This window comes from Lycium barbarum, chromosome 3 (genome assembly GCF_019175385.1).
Source record: "Lycium barbarum isolate Lr01 chromosome 3, ASM1917538v2, whole genome shotgun sequence".
Classification (NCBI taxonomy): domain Eukaryota; kingdom Viridiplantae; phylum Streptophyta; class Magnoliopsida; order Solanales; family Solanaceae; genus Lycium; species Lycium barbarum.
This window is the reverse complement of record NC_083339.1, coordinates 132,765,846-132,780,933: the sequence shown is the minus strand read 5'-3', so window position 1 is coordinate 132,780,933 and position 15,088 is coordinate 132,765,846. Positions and strand designations below refer to the sequence as shown.

Below are 15,088 nucleotides of genomic sequence, written 5' to 3'. Positions count from 1 at the left end.
CAAGCCCCGCAAGCCCAGGGTAAGGCATATGCTCTAACCCCAAGATGTGTAAACGTTGTACGGCCACCAGCTGCATTTGTGTTTAACAGAAACAAAAAAAATTTATTTATAAAACGTAACAATTAATGAAATTAGATAAATCTAAATACGATAAACTTACCAATGCCTCGTACTGCCCTGCGAGTGCTGAATATCCTACATCCCTAGGGGGATGCAAAGTTGGGTTGCTGATCAATTGACGTGTGATCTGATGATGCCAATGCATGTAATGCTCAATGGGAGTCAAATGGCCGACCATCGCTAAAGTGCCCAACCTGTTCTCCCAACGGTGGAGCTGGACATCCATGAAAGCAAAAAAATCATCATCAACGGCAGCCCGATCGTCTCGCTAGTAGTGTCGGAGCTTATGACGGACATCAGGGGGTATACTCTGTGTATGCCCAAACTGTCGTAAGACACTGTTATATCCCGTATTTTGTACGTTTGGATATTTCGAAGTCGTCGTGAAAAGTTAAGGGCGAGGCCATTTTTAAAAATTATTTTAATATACAAGATGTTATGAATATTATTTATGGAGATTTTGATATGGAAATATTAGGAAAGGTTAGAGGTAAAAAGGGAAATTCACAAGGAGGTTCAAGGAAATTTTGGGAAAGCCGAAGGGCAAATTTGGAACTTGAAGATCTTAGTTCATGAAGTGGAAAAAAAAAATATATATATATATAATGAAAAGGGGCACCATATTGTCGGCCAAGGGTGGTCCCCACATGGGAAATATGAGCCAAGATTTATATATTTATCACATGTTTCATTTTTGCCTTAAGAACTTTCAAGAGAGTTGGAGAGGGAAAGAAAGCATGAAGAAGAGAGAAAAAAAAAAAAAAGGGGCCATTTCGGCCAACTCCATAGAAAAATAGGTCTTTGAAATCTTGCCCAAAAATATAATTTCTTCATGTATTCCTACTAATTTGGAGGTCCTCTACAATATGAAGTAGTTGTTGGAGCAAGAGAACCATTATTTGTCACAAGCTCACAACTTTAGTTAAGTGAAGAAGTTGAAGAAGAAAGGTAAGATTTAATCCCTTTTTGTATGTTATGAAAGCTTTGTTTATGTTGTGGAATGTAGGAAAGGATAAAACTCATGAGAATATGGAAGTTTGCATGGTATTTGTATGTATGCATGTGTGGCTGTGTGTATGTGTAGTTGGTATAGGCAAGTTGAGTTTGATTTTATGTAATGTTCTAGTTGTGGGTGTTGTGAATTCTATATTGGAAATGAAAGTTTTATGAATTTTCTTGAAGTTGGAAATGTGGAAAGTGACCGAGTGATGGTTGGCTTGGCAAATTATGATGAATTGATTTTATTTAATATGTTAGTTGTTGTCGTAGAGGATTTTATGATGTTAAATGAAGAATAAATGACTTGAAATGAAGTTGTAATTTGTTGGTGGATTATGAAAGAAGGTAATGCGATGTTAGTATTGTTTCTTGCGATTATAAGAATGAAGGATATTGTCGAAGTATAGATCATTAATATTCTTGTGGAAATTGGAAGGTCTTGGGTGAAGAAGTAGGTCGTTTGGGTCGTTTGGAATACTATGTGAATTGTTTGAAATATTCTTGAAATGATTGATGATGTTGTTGGCATAATTGTTGGTATTGTCGTCAATACTTTGGCCGAGTTCCATTCTCGGGTTTATTGTTGTGTTTTGGACGAGTTGTATTCTCGGGGACGGTATAATTACAGGGGAAATGCTGCTGAAATTTCGGCAGAATATAAGTGAAATTACTTGAGAAGTTGAGATAAGTGAATGACAATGAATTTAATGAATATGCGAATTCTTTTGTATGTAGATTAACGAGTTTGGACAAATAAGCATAACTAGTTGGTCGTGGCACAGGTATGTAAGGCTTACCCTTTCTTTCTTTGGCATGTCTTAGAGCCAAGTAAGGTATGATGTGATATGCTCTTGGGGTAAATCTGTTCTGTGATTCCAATTTTGATTATGGTCTTAATCCCCTTCTTGATATAAGTTCATGATTCTTATTTACTTATGGATATAAGTATTCCGATATAAATATTTTGATACAAGCATTCTGATACAAGTATTTTGATATATGTATTTCGATATAAGTATTTTGATGTAAGTATTCTGATACGAGTATCCCGAGGTGAGAATTCTGGTATGAGTCTTTAATATATTTTGATATGTACATATGATTGTAAAAGTTATATTTGATTTGATCCATATGATACCCGGAAGAGATTTGCTTCTGAAGCTCTATTTAAAATGTTTCCGAGTCTGCCTATGATTCTGATTCACTTCTGATACAAGCATGTCGGATATGATCCAGTATGTTATACGATTGAGTGACGAGATAAGTATAAGAGCTTTGTTTCTGAAAGAATTTTGTAAGTCATAATGTCCCTAACCTTCGGAAAAGATCTCAGATTTGCTCTAAAATGCTTATAGAACGTTCTGTACTTCAAACGTTTGTAACTTTCTCATACAACGTCGGATTGACCTGAAACTTGTTCTGAGCCTTCAGATGTCAATAAGTGTACGTATCTATGAGTCTTGATTTGTGTGCATACGGTTTCGCACTATTCTGTTCGTGCAAGCTTGATATGTCTATTCACTGAGCCCGGGCCAGGACATGTTATCGTGCGTACTTCTCTGCATTATTCACCGAGTCCCTTTCACTTGCGGGCCGGGACACGTTATATGTATATGATGTTGTGATGATATGGGGATGGTGGCCAGGATGGCATATGCTGATTTATTCACCGAGACCCGCAAGGGAGGGCCGGGACACGTTATATGTACCTACCGAGTCCCTCAATAGAGAGCCGGGACACGTTATATGTATACATGATATATGACATTGACAAGCATGATTCTATCCACCGAGACCCGCACTAGAGGGCCGGGACACGTCATGCATACATGATATATGATTTACTGAGTCCCTTACTGAAGGGCCGGGACACGTTACATGCATATGATATATGATTCTGACATACATGAAACATGATTTACCGAGTCCCTTACTGAAGGGCCGGGACACGTTACATGCATATATGATACATGATTCTGACATATATGATCTATTCCACCGAGTCCCCCATTAAAGGGTCGGGACACGTCATATGTATATAGGATATGTGATTCCGACATGTATGGTCTGTGTATGGAAAATGAGCATTTTGGTATTCAGCACCCTCTGTACGTTCTGTATTCTATCTGATATATGACATCCTCTGAGTATTTTGTACGTTCTGTATTCCGTCTGATATATGACACCCTCTAAGTATTCTGTACGTTCTGTATTCCGTCTGATATATGACACCCTCTGAGTATTCTGTACGTTCTGTATTCCGTCTGATATATGACACCCTCTGAGTATTCTGTACGTTCTGTATTCCGTCTGATATATGACATCCTCTGAGTATTCTGTACGTTCTGTATTCCGTCTGATATATGACATCCTCTGAGTATTCTGTACGTTCTGTATTCCGTCTGATATATGACGTCCTCTGAGTATTCTGTACTTTCTGAATTTCGTCCGATATTTGACATCATCTGAGTAATCTGTACATTCTGTATCCCGTCCGATATATGGCATCATCCGAGTATTCTGTACGTTCTGTATTCCGTCCGATATATGACATCATCGGAGCAATCGGTACGTTCTCTACTCCGTCTGACGTATGACATTATCTGTGCGTTCTGTACGTGCCACACTCCTTCTGATATCTGATATCGGTATGTACGATCTGTGTCTGGAAAGTAAGTATGTCGGCATTCTATATGCTCTGTATGATTTGTACGGTCTGTATGATTTGTGTTGGTCTGTACGATCTGTGTCGGTCTGTATGATCTGTATTGGTCTGTATGATCTGTGTCTGAGAAGTAAGTAATTCGGCAATCTGGATAATATGCTTACCCTTGTACTATTTGTTTCGATTATGGTTCTGCTTTCTGTATTTCATGCCTTACATACTCAGTACATATTCCGTACTGACCCCCTGTTCTTTGGGGGTTGCGTTTCATGCCGCGCAGGTACTCCCAGACGAGATAAGGACACTATAAAAGATATTTCAGCAGTGGCGGCGAACTCCATTTGCTCCTGGAGGACTGCCAAGTCAGGGTATGGTATATGTGTTATGGTTTCTGTATGGTGTTAGAGACTTTGCAGACAGCGTCGTGGGTATAGCATGTCAGTCTGTAAGCGGCTCCGTCAGTCGATATGTCGGTCTGTGTTATGTATTGAATTTTGTATGACTATAGATTTGTTCGCTTGGAAGCTTCGAGAAAGAACATTTCTGAAAGAAAGAAAAATTTACTATGTATTTTATCTGATTTGATTTAAAAGTTTGACGTAACTTTATGTGCAGCAAGAGTCTGAGGGTTCGCTCGGCCCTAAGTAAGGGTCGGGTGCCCATCACACCCTAGTAAGGTCGGGGTGTGACAGACACGCTCGGGCATGTGATCCTCTACGATGTCCAGGTGTATCAATGGACACCGCGACCTCCAAACCCCCTGACCTGCCCTACAGAAGGGGGGCAAACCATCTAATATAGCAGCGTACGGCGTCCATAGAAATAGCTGCATAACATATAAATACAAATCAGTGATCACCAAGTAGAAAAGACGTTTAATTAAATTATTAATGTAAATTTAAATAGTTTTACCGCATCGTCCGTCATGTGATCAAGCTGGTCCCGGAATGAAAGAATATTGTGGTGCGTATCGACATCTCGGTCAAAACCCGCTGTCCACCTCCTCGCATAAGGCATGTCAATCTCGAGGTGATGCCTAGGTACGGGCTGAAAAGGCAGCATCCTCTCCCACGCCCATAACTGTAAGCGATATTAGAAAATACGATTTTTTAGTCGTCCTTTCAAGAGGTTTGTTGACATTAAAGGAACGCACACTTAAATATTACCTGGAGAAGAGCAAAAAATCCACACACATCTCTGACAGCACCAATAGACGTTCGGCACAGGCATCTGTAAAGATACGCCAAAACAGCACCGCCCCAACTGTAGTCTCCCAAGCGGTCCAGATGCTCTAAGAAAACCAAGTAACGTAAACTGACAAAGGCACCCGATGAATTCGGGAACAAGATGCCCCCGAATATAATAAGCAGGTACAAACGGGCATGATGATCAACATCGTCCTGCGGAGTGCCGTCGTCAACCGGATCCAGACCCTCCAAATAAGTGCAGAGTGCACTAAGCTGAACCTGACTCTGTCCCGATATCTGGGTCGCGGCATCAGGCACGAAGTGGGTGAGCCTAGTCAACTCTGTCACCCACGTCTGACTAAGAGGAGGCTCGTACCGAGTGTACAGTGGCTCTCCATCAACCCACAATCCAAAGAGGACCTCTACATCCTGAAGTGTAATCGTGGCCTCACTAGTGCGAAGATGGAAGGTATGTGTCTCTGGCCTCCACCGCTCAACCATGGCCGTGATGAGCGCCCAATCATGCTGTACCCGACCAACGGACACGCAACGGTAGATGCCGCCCCGAAACAATATCTCCAACACGCGAGGGTGTGGGGGGTGCTCGCGTAAAAGAGTCCACGCTCTCTGCAGCCTACAGGGACAGAGCCTAGTAGATATCCCTATAGTACCGGACCATAATAACTCTGACCTATGATTGTCTTGCAAAGACAATACTAATCTATCAGCGGGCTCCGGGTGAACAGCGGGCCCCGGGTGATCATCGGGTCCCGGGTGATCATCGGGCCCAGGGGGAACATTCGGATCCATGAAAGAGTCCGGTCTGTACAAACTAAATTAGTCATTATTCTTGAAATGAAAGATAAATTATATTAACTAATCGAAATTTAGCAGTAATATTTGTTTGGAACTCTATTTTGAATATGTGATACATTTTTAGTTGACCAAATAGCCAACACAACTATGATAAAATTAAACTAAAAGAGTATATTCGTCGACCACATATTTTCCATAAACTTTACATTTTTTTCGTTAGCTTATGTATTTATGAAAAGAAGAACTTTAACTATTCTTTTTAAGATAATTTTTTTATTTAACATATATATTCACGCTTTTAAAATTGTATAGATTAACATTTCATAATCGTTTACAACTTGTTTGGATGGTTGTTACCTATTGTATTATATTATGTTGTTAGTTTAAATAAAATGTTTGCTTTGATTGCTACTTTAATTTTATTGTTATGTAACGACGAAAAGTTCTATTTTATGTAACTACTGATTTGGTCCTATACAAAATACAACACAATACGATAAATGTCAAAACAATACATAACAACCATCCAAACAAAGTGTTAACAATATAATAATTCATTACCAATCAACTTCTTTCAATTCATAAAGAATATTTAACAAATACTCAATTAACAAAAGAATAATTCATTAACAATTCATAAATAATTAACCAAATTAACAACTCATAAACATATAACAAATTAACAATGCATAAACATTTAACAAATTAACAATTCATAAACATTTAACAAATAATGAATTAAGCCAAAAAAAAAAAATGGAACAGAGGCCTAAGCCACTGCCCAGCCCGATCAAACCAAAAAAAAAAATGAAATTTGATTTTTTTTTTTGGAAATTAACGACGATTAAATGTTAAACATGCATGCAATATAATGTATATAAAAAAATAATAACAAAAGTTCATAGTAGAAAACCTTAATCGAAGATTTTTTGTAGAGTTATTTTAATCGAGTTGTATGCCGCTCTTTCTCAAAATTCGAACTTAGAATCTTGCTCCTTGACTTGAATATACCGAGAATCTAAACTTTTCGGATGAAATTTAATAGAAAACGACGTTTTTAAGACGTGGGGACCACCTTGGCTCGCCTCCAAAGGCGTTTTGAAATTTTTTTTGCCACTGGAGGGGACCAGTGGTGGAACCCGATCGGGTTATAGTGGAGTAATAGAGAGAAACAAACTCCTATAACGCAGTAAAATAATGCGTTATAGGTGAGAGAAGTTTTTTTAGGGCATTTTGATTCCGGACTCTTGTGTAAGACGGTGCTGTTTGTGGAGTAATGAATGTGGTGGAGAAGATGAAGTGGGGAGAGAAAAAAATTGTTTTTTTTTGTGTTTTTGTTTTTCTGTTGACACTTATCGTTTGGGAACCCCATCAATAGCATTATATGCTGGTCATGCTCTTTAAAAAAGTGGGCAACACCAATCCATAAAAGAAATATTAGATGAATTACAATAAGACAACATTGCACAAATAATTATTTAAATAATAATCATGTTATTGAGTCTGTTTTTACAATTCCTAATAGATCTTCATAATAGCGGAATAAGTACAGTTTAAAATAGTGTGGATGGATGTTTTTAAGGTATTCTAGCTTTGAATAACTAATAAGTAGTAATTTTTAAATATTTAAATTACTATATTATAACTCAAACAAATTATCTTAGAATATGTATACAATTGAATTTTTAATATCACTTTCTTATACTTTACACGAGATATACACGCACCTGTCCAGAAACTAGTCCACATATATCAGTTGGCACATTTATTATCATAACTAATTCCAACATAAAAGATTCACATAAATTACTAAAAGAATTAAGTTGATTGCTTAACAAAATTAATTATTTGAAGCAATTAGTTGTCTCCATAAGATACAGTGCTTGATAGCAATTGTAAAGAATATCTGCATTAAATGCGAGAGTAGATACTCTTACTATTCTACAAATTCTTTCTTGGCTGAAACAGCTATGAAGTTATATAGATATTTGCATGTTAAGCATAAACAAAAGAATAAAACTAAACAATAAATTGGAGTGTGGGTGAAGATGAAAATAACCCCACAATCCTCAACAGTTAGGAAGTAACAATCAATAATCTCTGCCTATGCTACTCTAATTCATGAATTTCCTACAGTTGGGAGCTCCACAAAGACAAGGGACTTTAGGTTCATCACTCTGATCAGCCTCAAACCTGTAATCAAACGTTAACTCATCCCCTGCTGAAACATCCATTTTAGCTATAAGAACGATCCGATCCTCGTCTTCTCCAAGACTCATGATCCTTGCAAAACAATTTGGCATGCATGAGTGGTTGATTAATCTCGCTATGGTTCCTTTCATCGTAGCATCGATAACTACTTCTTCATTAATCCTGAAAAAGTAACAGTCCTTGCCTTGTGACCTATAGCGACGTTCTCTAAGGTCAGCAACGCTTCCCCTAATCCTCTCACCAACATATTCAGCTACCATTTGTCCTTCTTGAATCTCTCTTTTCGCAAAGAGACCCCATCCGTGTATACCGGATTTTCCAAAACAAATCCGATGGTTTATAGTTTTACTCAAATGATGCAATCTATCTCTTAACGTTGCAAAATTCCTTTCTTCTTGATATTGTTTTGAGCTTATACTCTGTATGGCCGTTAGTGAGTGATGGCGAGGCCTCGGTGGCATATGGACTATTGGCTCCGGTTTAAAATTCTTATTCGTTGATGGTCTAAAAACTCGACATCTAGCTGCAGAGAAAGGATCTGGTTCGTTATCTTCAGCCGATGATGCCTCACAAGGCATGAGCCTCAAACGATTCAAGAGTCGGCCTCCATTTCTCCTATGAAGCAAATTTTGGTTCGAGTAAACACCGTTTGGAGTTCGCATGACTAAAATGTTATCCTCACTTGGGGCTTTATGAGAAGCACAATACGATAACCATTTAGTTGTTTGTGTTCCGTTCTTCTCTGAGCAATGCATTTCCATGTAGTATCCAGCTCGTAAGGCACACATGGTATGATAAGATGTTGTGCATTTGGAACATTGTATGCAAGAACCATGAGTCTGTTGGCATATACTGCATGCTTGATGAAAGTACGTTGGGGGAATCGCGAAAAGTCCTATGGCAGGTTCCATTTTCTCATGATTAACAAAAGCGATTTCGGGTCTAAACCAAGCACAAGTAACATGAACCCAAAAGGGATCAACATCAGTAGGTTTCAATGCACCCCCTTTGACAGGGCAGAGGCAACAGTCCCTGTCAACTTGTGGAGTTTCACAAGCCCGGCAAACCCAAGAAGCAAAATCTCGAACCCCTTTAGCTCCATAACATTCTTGATGAACAGCAATCTGGCACCTATTGCATATAATAATCTTATTAAAGTCCCAATCTTCAATCCATCTACAAATGGCGCAACGTTCTGAGGTCCACTTTGCATAAACAGGTTTGTACTTTTCTTGCAAGAGGGAAATCAATTGCTGCTTATCTAATTTCAAAGGAGTAATTCCATGAGCATCATTATTCGCAACCCATTCACCAAGTGGCTGCATAGACATCTTCACCTTAATGCTGGCCTTCCATTTTTTCGCTCTGGAACCAGCATGCCTTTCCCATTCACCAACTTTCTGCTTCTTAGAGCTGCATGAACCACATTTGCACTGAACCATATGAAGTGTTGGAAAATAAATCCCTTCCATGCCATTGCAAATTACAGCTATATTATCCGATTTCCCTCTGCAGTCGTCGCATAACGAATTTTCGTTAAGACTACTAAAGACTTTCTTACACGCCGAGCAGCATATATTGATTTTCCTCCATTTAACTTTGATGTCAGGAAAAAGATGGGATCTTGGACTTGGTATACGGCCTTTACTAATTTCTGCTGAAAAAGGGTAATCTTGAACTTGGGGCAAAAACTTTTGCAATCCTTTTAATTGAAAGCTAAAATCTCTGAATCCAGGAGACCCAAAAACATCATGGGGTTTCTGTTTCTTGGATGTAATAAACCAATTTTCCCTATCAATTTCTTCGTCGATTTCTTTCTTGTTAGTTTTCCGTTTCACAACCATCTCCCTTTTCTTAACAACTTTTCTGAAAAGAGAGGCAATTTCTTCATCCAACGTAGGATTGAATGTGGCAATTTATAACCCCTTAACCCTAAAACACATGAACTCGATCACAATTGGCTGAAAACCCCCTGTTTCACAAGAATTTGACAGAGTTGAATTTGTTGATGTAAACAGAGGGATTGTAAATTATATTCTTCAACTGTTTCTACGAATTAGGATTTTTCTGTAAAAAGAAAAGCCCCCAGTGGAAAATAAACGACGTGAGTTTAAGGAACACATGTTCCACTCCCACTCGTACAAGGATTTTCTCGTATTTATAGGTTTCCTTCGGGTCGACCGACTTCTTAAACGGACACAAGTTATGGGCTTGTACTGGGCCAATTACCTTCAGATAAAATAAGCCCATTCTATCATGAGACAAACATCTCCATTCCTAATGACAAAAGTATAGAGAAGACTCTTCTTGCTTCATGAATTTAATTTCTTTTAGAGTCAGAACTCGTATTTTTTGAATATTTAAATGGAAAATTTTATATAATGTAATCAATTATTCAAAATTAAAAGTAATTCATGATATTGAATGGAACTCAGGCAAAAAATATAACACCTTCCTATTGGGAAAAGTGTGTGAGGTAAAATCTGGTCTTGATGTGTAGGCGAGTCAGGAGATGACACATATAGAACAATGATATGATAGGCGTGATTCAGCAGCAACAGTCCCGATCCTCACACGTAAGCACGCCCGAAGGTTGGTTTTTTGATTTTTTTAATTTAAAAAAAAAAAAAAAAAACTTTGGAGTCTGAACCATCTTGCTTAATGAATTTAATTTCTTTTAGAGTGAACATTTAAATGGCAAATTTTATATAATATAATCAATATTCAAAATTTAAAATTTAAAATCAATTCATGATATTTAATTGAACTCGGCCGAAAATTGACACTTTCCTAATGGGAAAAGCATGCAGGGAGTCGACCCATTCACATCATTTTGGCAAAAGAATGAGCACTCTATGGTATGAGATAAGAATGAAAGTTTTGTTTGTATTTATGGTCGACAACACATTCATAATCGAGATAGCCATTGTCCACGACGCTACATTTTGTATGTTGTCTATATGTTGTCGATAAATATCGTTTTTCATGATTAGCATAGTAATTTTCAATATCTGGTTATTTTAATGTTTGAAAACAATTTTCCTCAATACATCAAATAGGCGAACAATTTAATGTGCTGACATTGTTATCATCGTATACTACTCATTTATTAGGAAAACACTACATCTATGTACCACCACCCCACCTTCGACAACTATCATATGCTTGTCAAGTGTCCACAGTCAACCTCCATAATGTAAAAAGTAATTTTAATTTCCAGAAATTTTGGACCTCAAACTGTTTACACCATCCCAAAAGTACCTTTTGAAAATGGAAGCAATGGTTGAATCAATTTGCTCATTTTCTTCACTACGTGGTAGACATAACATATATATCTCATAATCATGAGTCTCTCCTTGATGATTGCTCTTTACATGCAAACCCCATTACCCCACAGAAACAAATTATCTGAACATATCAAAAATAGAAAATTTACAAAGTAGAGAAAATAGAAAATTCAAGAATGATCAAAGCAAATAAAATACCCTCTTCAAACTAATGGTTTTTCTGTGCTGTCTGATGAACTCACACTAAGGTTAAACATGCATGTCCCTTTAGATGTTTGCTTCCCTTTAGATGGAGTCAGTGACGTGGTGTTCCAATAATTACTCCCACTTCTAATCTCTTCTCCATAAACCCAATTTTCCCCTTCTCTACTTTTACTCTCAAATCCACCAGTCTCTGAGCATGAAATTGTAACTTTTCTCCAATTGCACCATATTCTCAGCATGATATAAAGCAGAACCATGCATATGACTGTGGCAGTAGACACAATGGCCACTGTTATCCCTACAACACCAGCTTTTGATAGCTGCCAAATTCCCTCATGTCCCTTTAATTCAGAACAGGATAATAATGGTGGGCCACATAACTTATCATCATTACCTATGAAAGAGCTCAGTGGAAATCCTGAAAATGTGGAAGGAATTGGGCCTTGGAGATGATTATAAGACAGATTGAGAATATGCAAACTTGATAACCTTCCAAGTGATTGTGGGACTTTTCCTTCAAGTTGATTGAATGAAAGATTTAGTCTTTCTAACTTCACAAGATTTCCAAGTGATGAAGGAATTTCACCAGAAAGTTGATTCTTGCTCAGGTCTAGTATCACTTGTAACTCGGATAAAGAGCCGATTTCATAAGGGATTGAGCCAGTTAAGTTGTTCTCAGAGAGCCTTAGCTCATAGAGCTTCTGGCATTTTTGAAGAGTTGAAGGAATGGAGCCAGAAAGATTGTTTCTTTGAAGATTCAAGACATTTAAACTTGTGAGATTTCCCAATTCTTGTGCTATGGCACCTGATAATCTGTTGTTACTGAGAGAGAGTTTGAGTAATCTCGGACAACTTCCAAGTTCTACTGGAACTGATCCAGTGAAGTTGTTGAAGGAAAGATCGAGCTCACCAAGACCTTCTATACCTCCTAACCATGTGGGAATTTCTCCCGAAAATTGATTAGAGCTAAGGAGAAAATGACCAAGGTTTTTTAGGCCAGCAAGGGAAGGTCCTAGATCTCCGGTCAAATTGTTGAACGATAAATCAAGAAATCTTAGCTCTTCAAGTTGTCCAAATTCAGAAGGGAGTTCTCCAGTGAGAAAATTATTAGCAAGGCGAAGACGGGTTAGATTTATTGACAAGGCTAACTCAGATGGGATAGGACCAGAAAAGCTGTTGTTTGTTAAGTCAAGAGCTGTTAGAGAATTTAAACCAGCTAGGGGAGAAATGCTTCCACTAAACTTATTGTGAGAAAAGTTAACTTTGCTTAGATTTTTCAGAAGGGAAAGAGATTCGGGAAGTGGACCTTCAAGGGAATTGTTGTAAAGAGTAATCAGGTCCAGCTCTGAGAGAAATCTGAAAGTTGGTGGCAATGATCCTGAAAGTTTGTTATCAGCCAAAGCCAGTTTTTGAAGCTTCTTGCAGTAGCCTAAGCTTGATGGAATTGGACCAGACAACTCATTCTGCCTTAGCTGAAGAATTTCAAGATTCTTAAGCCTACCAATGGCATCAGGAATAGAGCCCGAAAATTGATTACCAAAGAAATCAACTCGCGTTAAGCTGGTGCAGTTTGTCAATTCTCTTGGAATATTTCCTGACAACTGGTTTTCATAGAGGTACAGTTCGCGCAGCCTCTGAAGCTTTCCAATTTCAGTTGGAATTCCACCAGAGAGCATGTTGTGGAACAGGTACAAATCTTCCAGGTTAGTCAAGTTTCCTATCTCAGGCGGTATAGCTCCAATGAAGCTGTTATTGTTTAGCAGGAGGTCCGTGAGACTTTCTAGCCTGTCGAGGCCACGTGGCAGCATTTCTCCAAAGTTGTTACCAGAGAGATCCAGCTGTCGCAAGGACGTGCAATTTAGTAGCTCCAAGGGGAATTTGCCTGATAGCTTATTGTCAGCCAGAATAAGTAGGCTTAAGCTTGAACCGCGAAGACAGAAATTACTCGGGATGCTTCCTGTTAAGAAGTTTCCAGAGAGTGCTAAAGTCTCAAGATTCTTCAGCTGAGTGTTGAGAAGGGATATGGTTCCTGAAAGATTGTTGTTTGATAAATCTAACGTTTCGAGCTGAACCAACTTGTTGAGCTCGAAAGGGATTTCTCCCTCCAATTCATTGCCAAACAAGTTTAAGTACTTCAAATTGGAGAGATGGCTCAACTCAACAGGAATTAAACCAGAAAAGCTGTTGTTTGCCAGGTTCAAGATTTCGAGTGATTCGAGCAGACCAATTGAGGAAGGAATACGACCTCCAATTCCGTTATTTGATGCTGCAAAATTTTGAAGATTTTTGCAGCCGCTAATTGATTCTGGTATGGGGCCACTAAGACTGTTTTGCTGCACGTCAAGATTTATCAGATGCTTCAAGTTACCAATGTCATTTGGTATTTTTCCACTGAATTGGCAATAAGCAAGAGCCAAGACTCTCAACTCAGAAAGTTTACCAATTTCTGGTATCACTTGGCCTGTCAGCATGTTAGCTCCAATTCTAAGAACTTGCAGCTTTCTCAAATGACCGATCTCCGAAGGAATCTCACCAGTGAGAAAATTGGAAAAAAGAAGCAATTCCTCCAAGTTGTGAAGCTCTCCTAATTCAGGAGGGATTGTTCCATTAAGAAAATTGTCCGATAAATCAATCACTCGAAGAGAAGTGACACGCGCGAATTCTTGAGATATTGGACCTTCTAGTCCTGAAGCGGAAAGATTCAGGCCCATAATATGAGACTGATCATCAGAACATGCCACTCCATTCCAGGTACATATACTAGTTCCTTCAGACCAGTTTTCAAGAACTCCAAATGGATCAACAAATTTTGACTTTATTCTCAAAAGCCAATAAGAATCTGAACCATTTGGAGAAGAACCAGCTAGAACAACACCAAGTGTTGTCAAGAAAAGCAGCAGATAAGAAAGATGAACACTTCCCATGTCAATATTTGGGAATGGAAGACAATCTTGGACTTAAATTGACAAATGCATAATTTATGAAAGAATATTTGTGGAGGTGTAATGGAAAACTATGAGTAGCATGAAGCTCATATGTTTGCTAATAGAGATAGGAGGAAAATTAACAGTGTCCTTAGTTGGCAAAGGCAAAAAGGAACTTGGAGTTTAAATAGTTTGATAGAAGTAGTCCTGCCTAATCATCTTTCTCAATAAAGTTGATGACGATGAGCATGAAAAGTTTTCTGAGTTTCATAATACTTTTTTATGACTATTCCATCTTTTCACTTTCCAAGTTCTAGGTAAATGATGTGATACTGTAACTTTTCTTTTTCTTTTCGGTCTGAGGGCAATCATAGAATTATGGAGCAGCTGTTAGTAGCTTTTTAGATGATGAAATGTATGAAGATAAGATATTGTGATGGCTATGTTGAAAAAATAGTTAAACAAGAACAAAAAGGTTATGGGAAGTGTCCCACTTGCCCTTGCAAAACAATCAAGAAAGTGGGCCTTTCTCTAGAAAAAAGTGGGCTTCTCTCTGGAGCTCTAAACTCTGAGGGCCCTCTAGTCAAGTTGATGTAATTCCTGAACTACTACTAGATACAAAGAGAATGTTATGAAAAAGGAAAATCTTTGGAATCTATTGCAAAAGATCAGATC

General features: G+C 38.2%; 2 protein-coding genes and 1 long non-coding RNA gene across 3 annotated transcripts; 1 reads left to right on the top strand and 2 right to left on the bottom strand.

The window, feature by feature from the left end:
* The first annotated feature begins 849 nt into the window (after window positions 1-849).
* LOC132634207 (uncharacterized) lies at window positions 850-4,188 on the top strand. Its single transcript, XR_009580077.1, has 3 exons — window positions 850-1,068; window positions 1,855-1,901; window positions 4,065-4,188. It is a non-coding gene; the product is annotated as an uncharacterized LOC132634207 (long non-coding RNA).
* A 3,573-nt stretch (window positions 4,189-7,761) lies between these two features.
* Window positions 7,762-9,842, bottom strand: LOC132631391 (histone-lysine N-methyltransferase ATX4-like). The gene has a single exon (XM_060346966.1). It carries the CDS (start codon window positions 9,840-9,842, stop codon window positions 7,902-7,904), a length of 1,941 nt encoding a protein of 646 aa, XP_060202949.1. The 3' UTR covers window positions 7,762-7,901.
* A 1,475-nt stretch (window positions 9,843-11,317) lies between these two features.
* LOC132632632 (LRR receptor-like serine/threonine-protein kinase GSO1) lies at window positions 11,318-14,792 on the bottom strand. Its single transcript, XM_060348630.1, has one exon. It carries the CDS (start codon window positions 14,411-14,413, stop codon window positions 11,489-11,491), a length of 2,925 nt encoding a protein of 974 aa, XP_060204613.1. The 5' UTR covers window positions 14,414-14,792; the 3' UTR covers window positions 11,318-11,488.
* Between the last annotated feature and the right edge of the window lie 296 nt (window positions 14,793-15,088).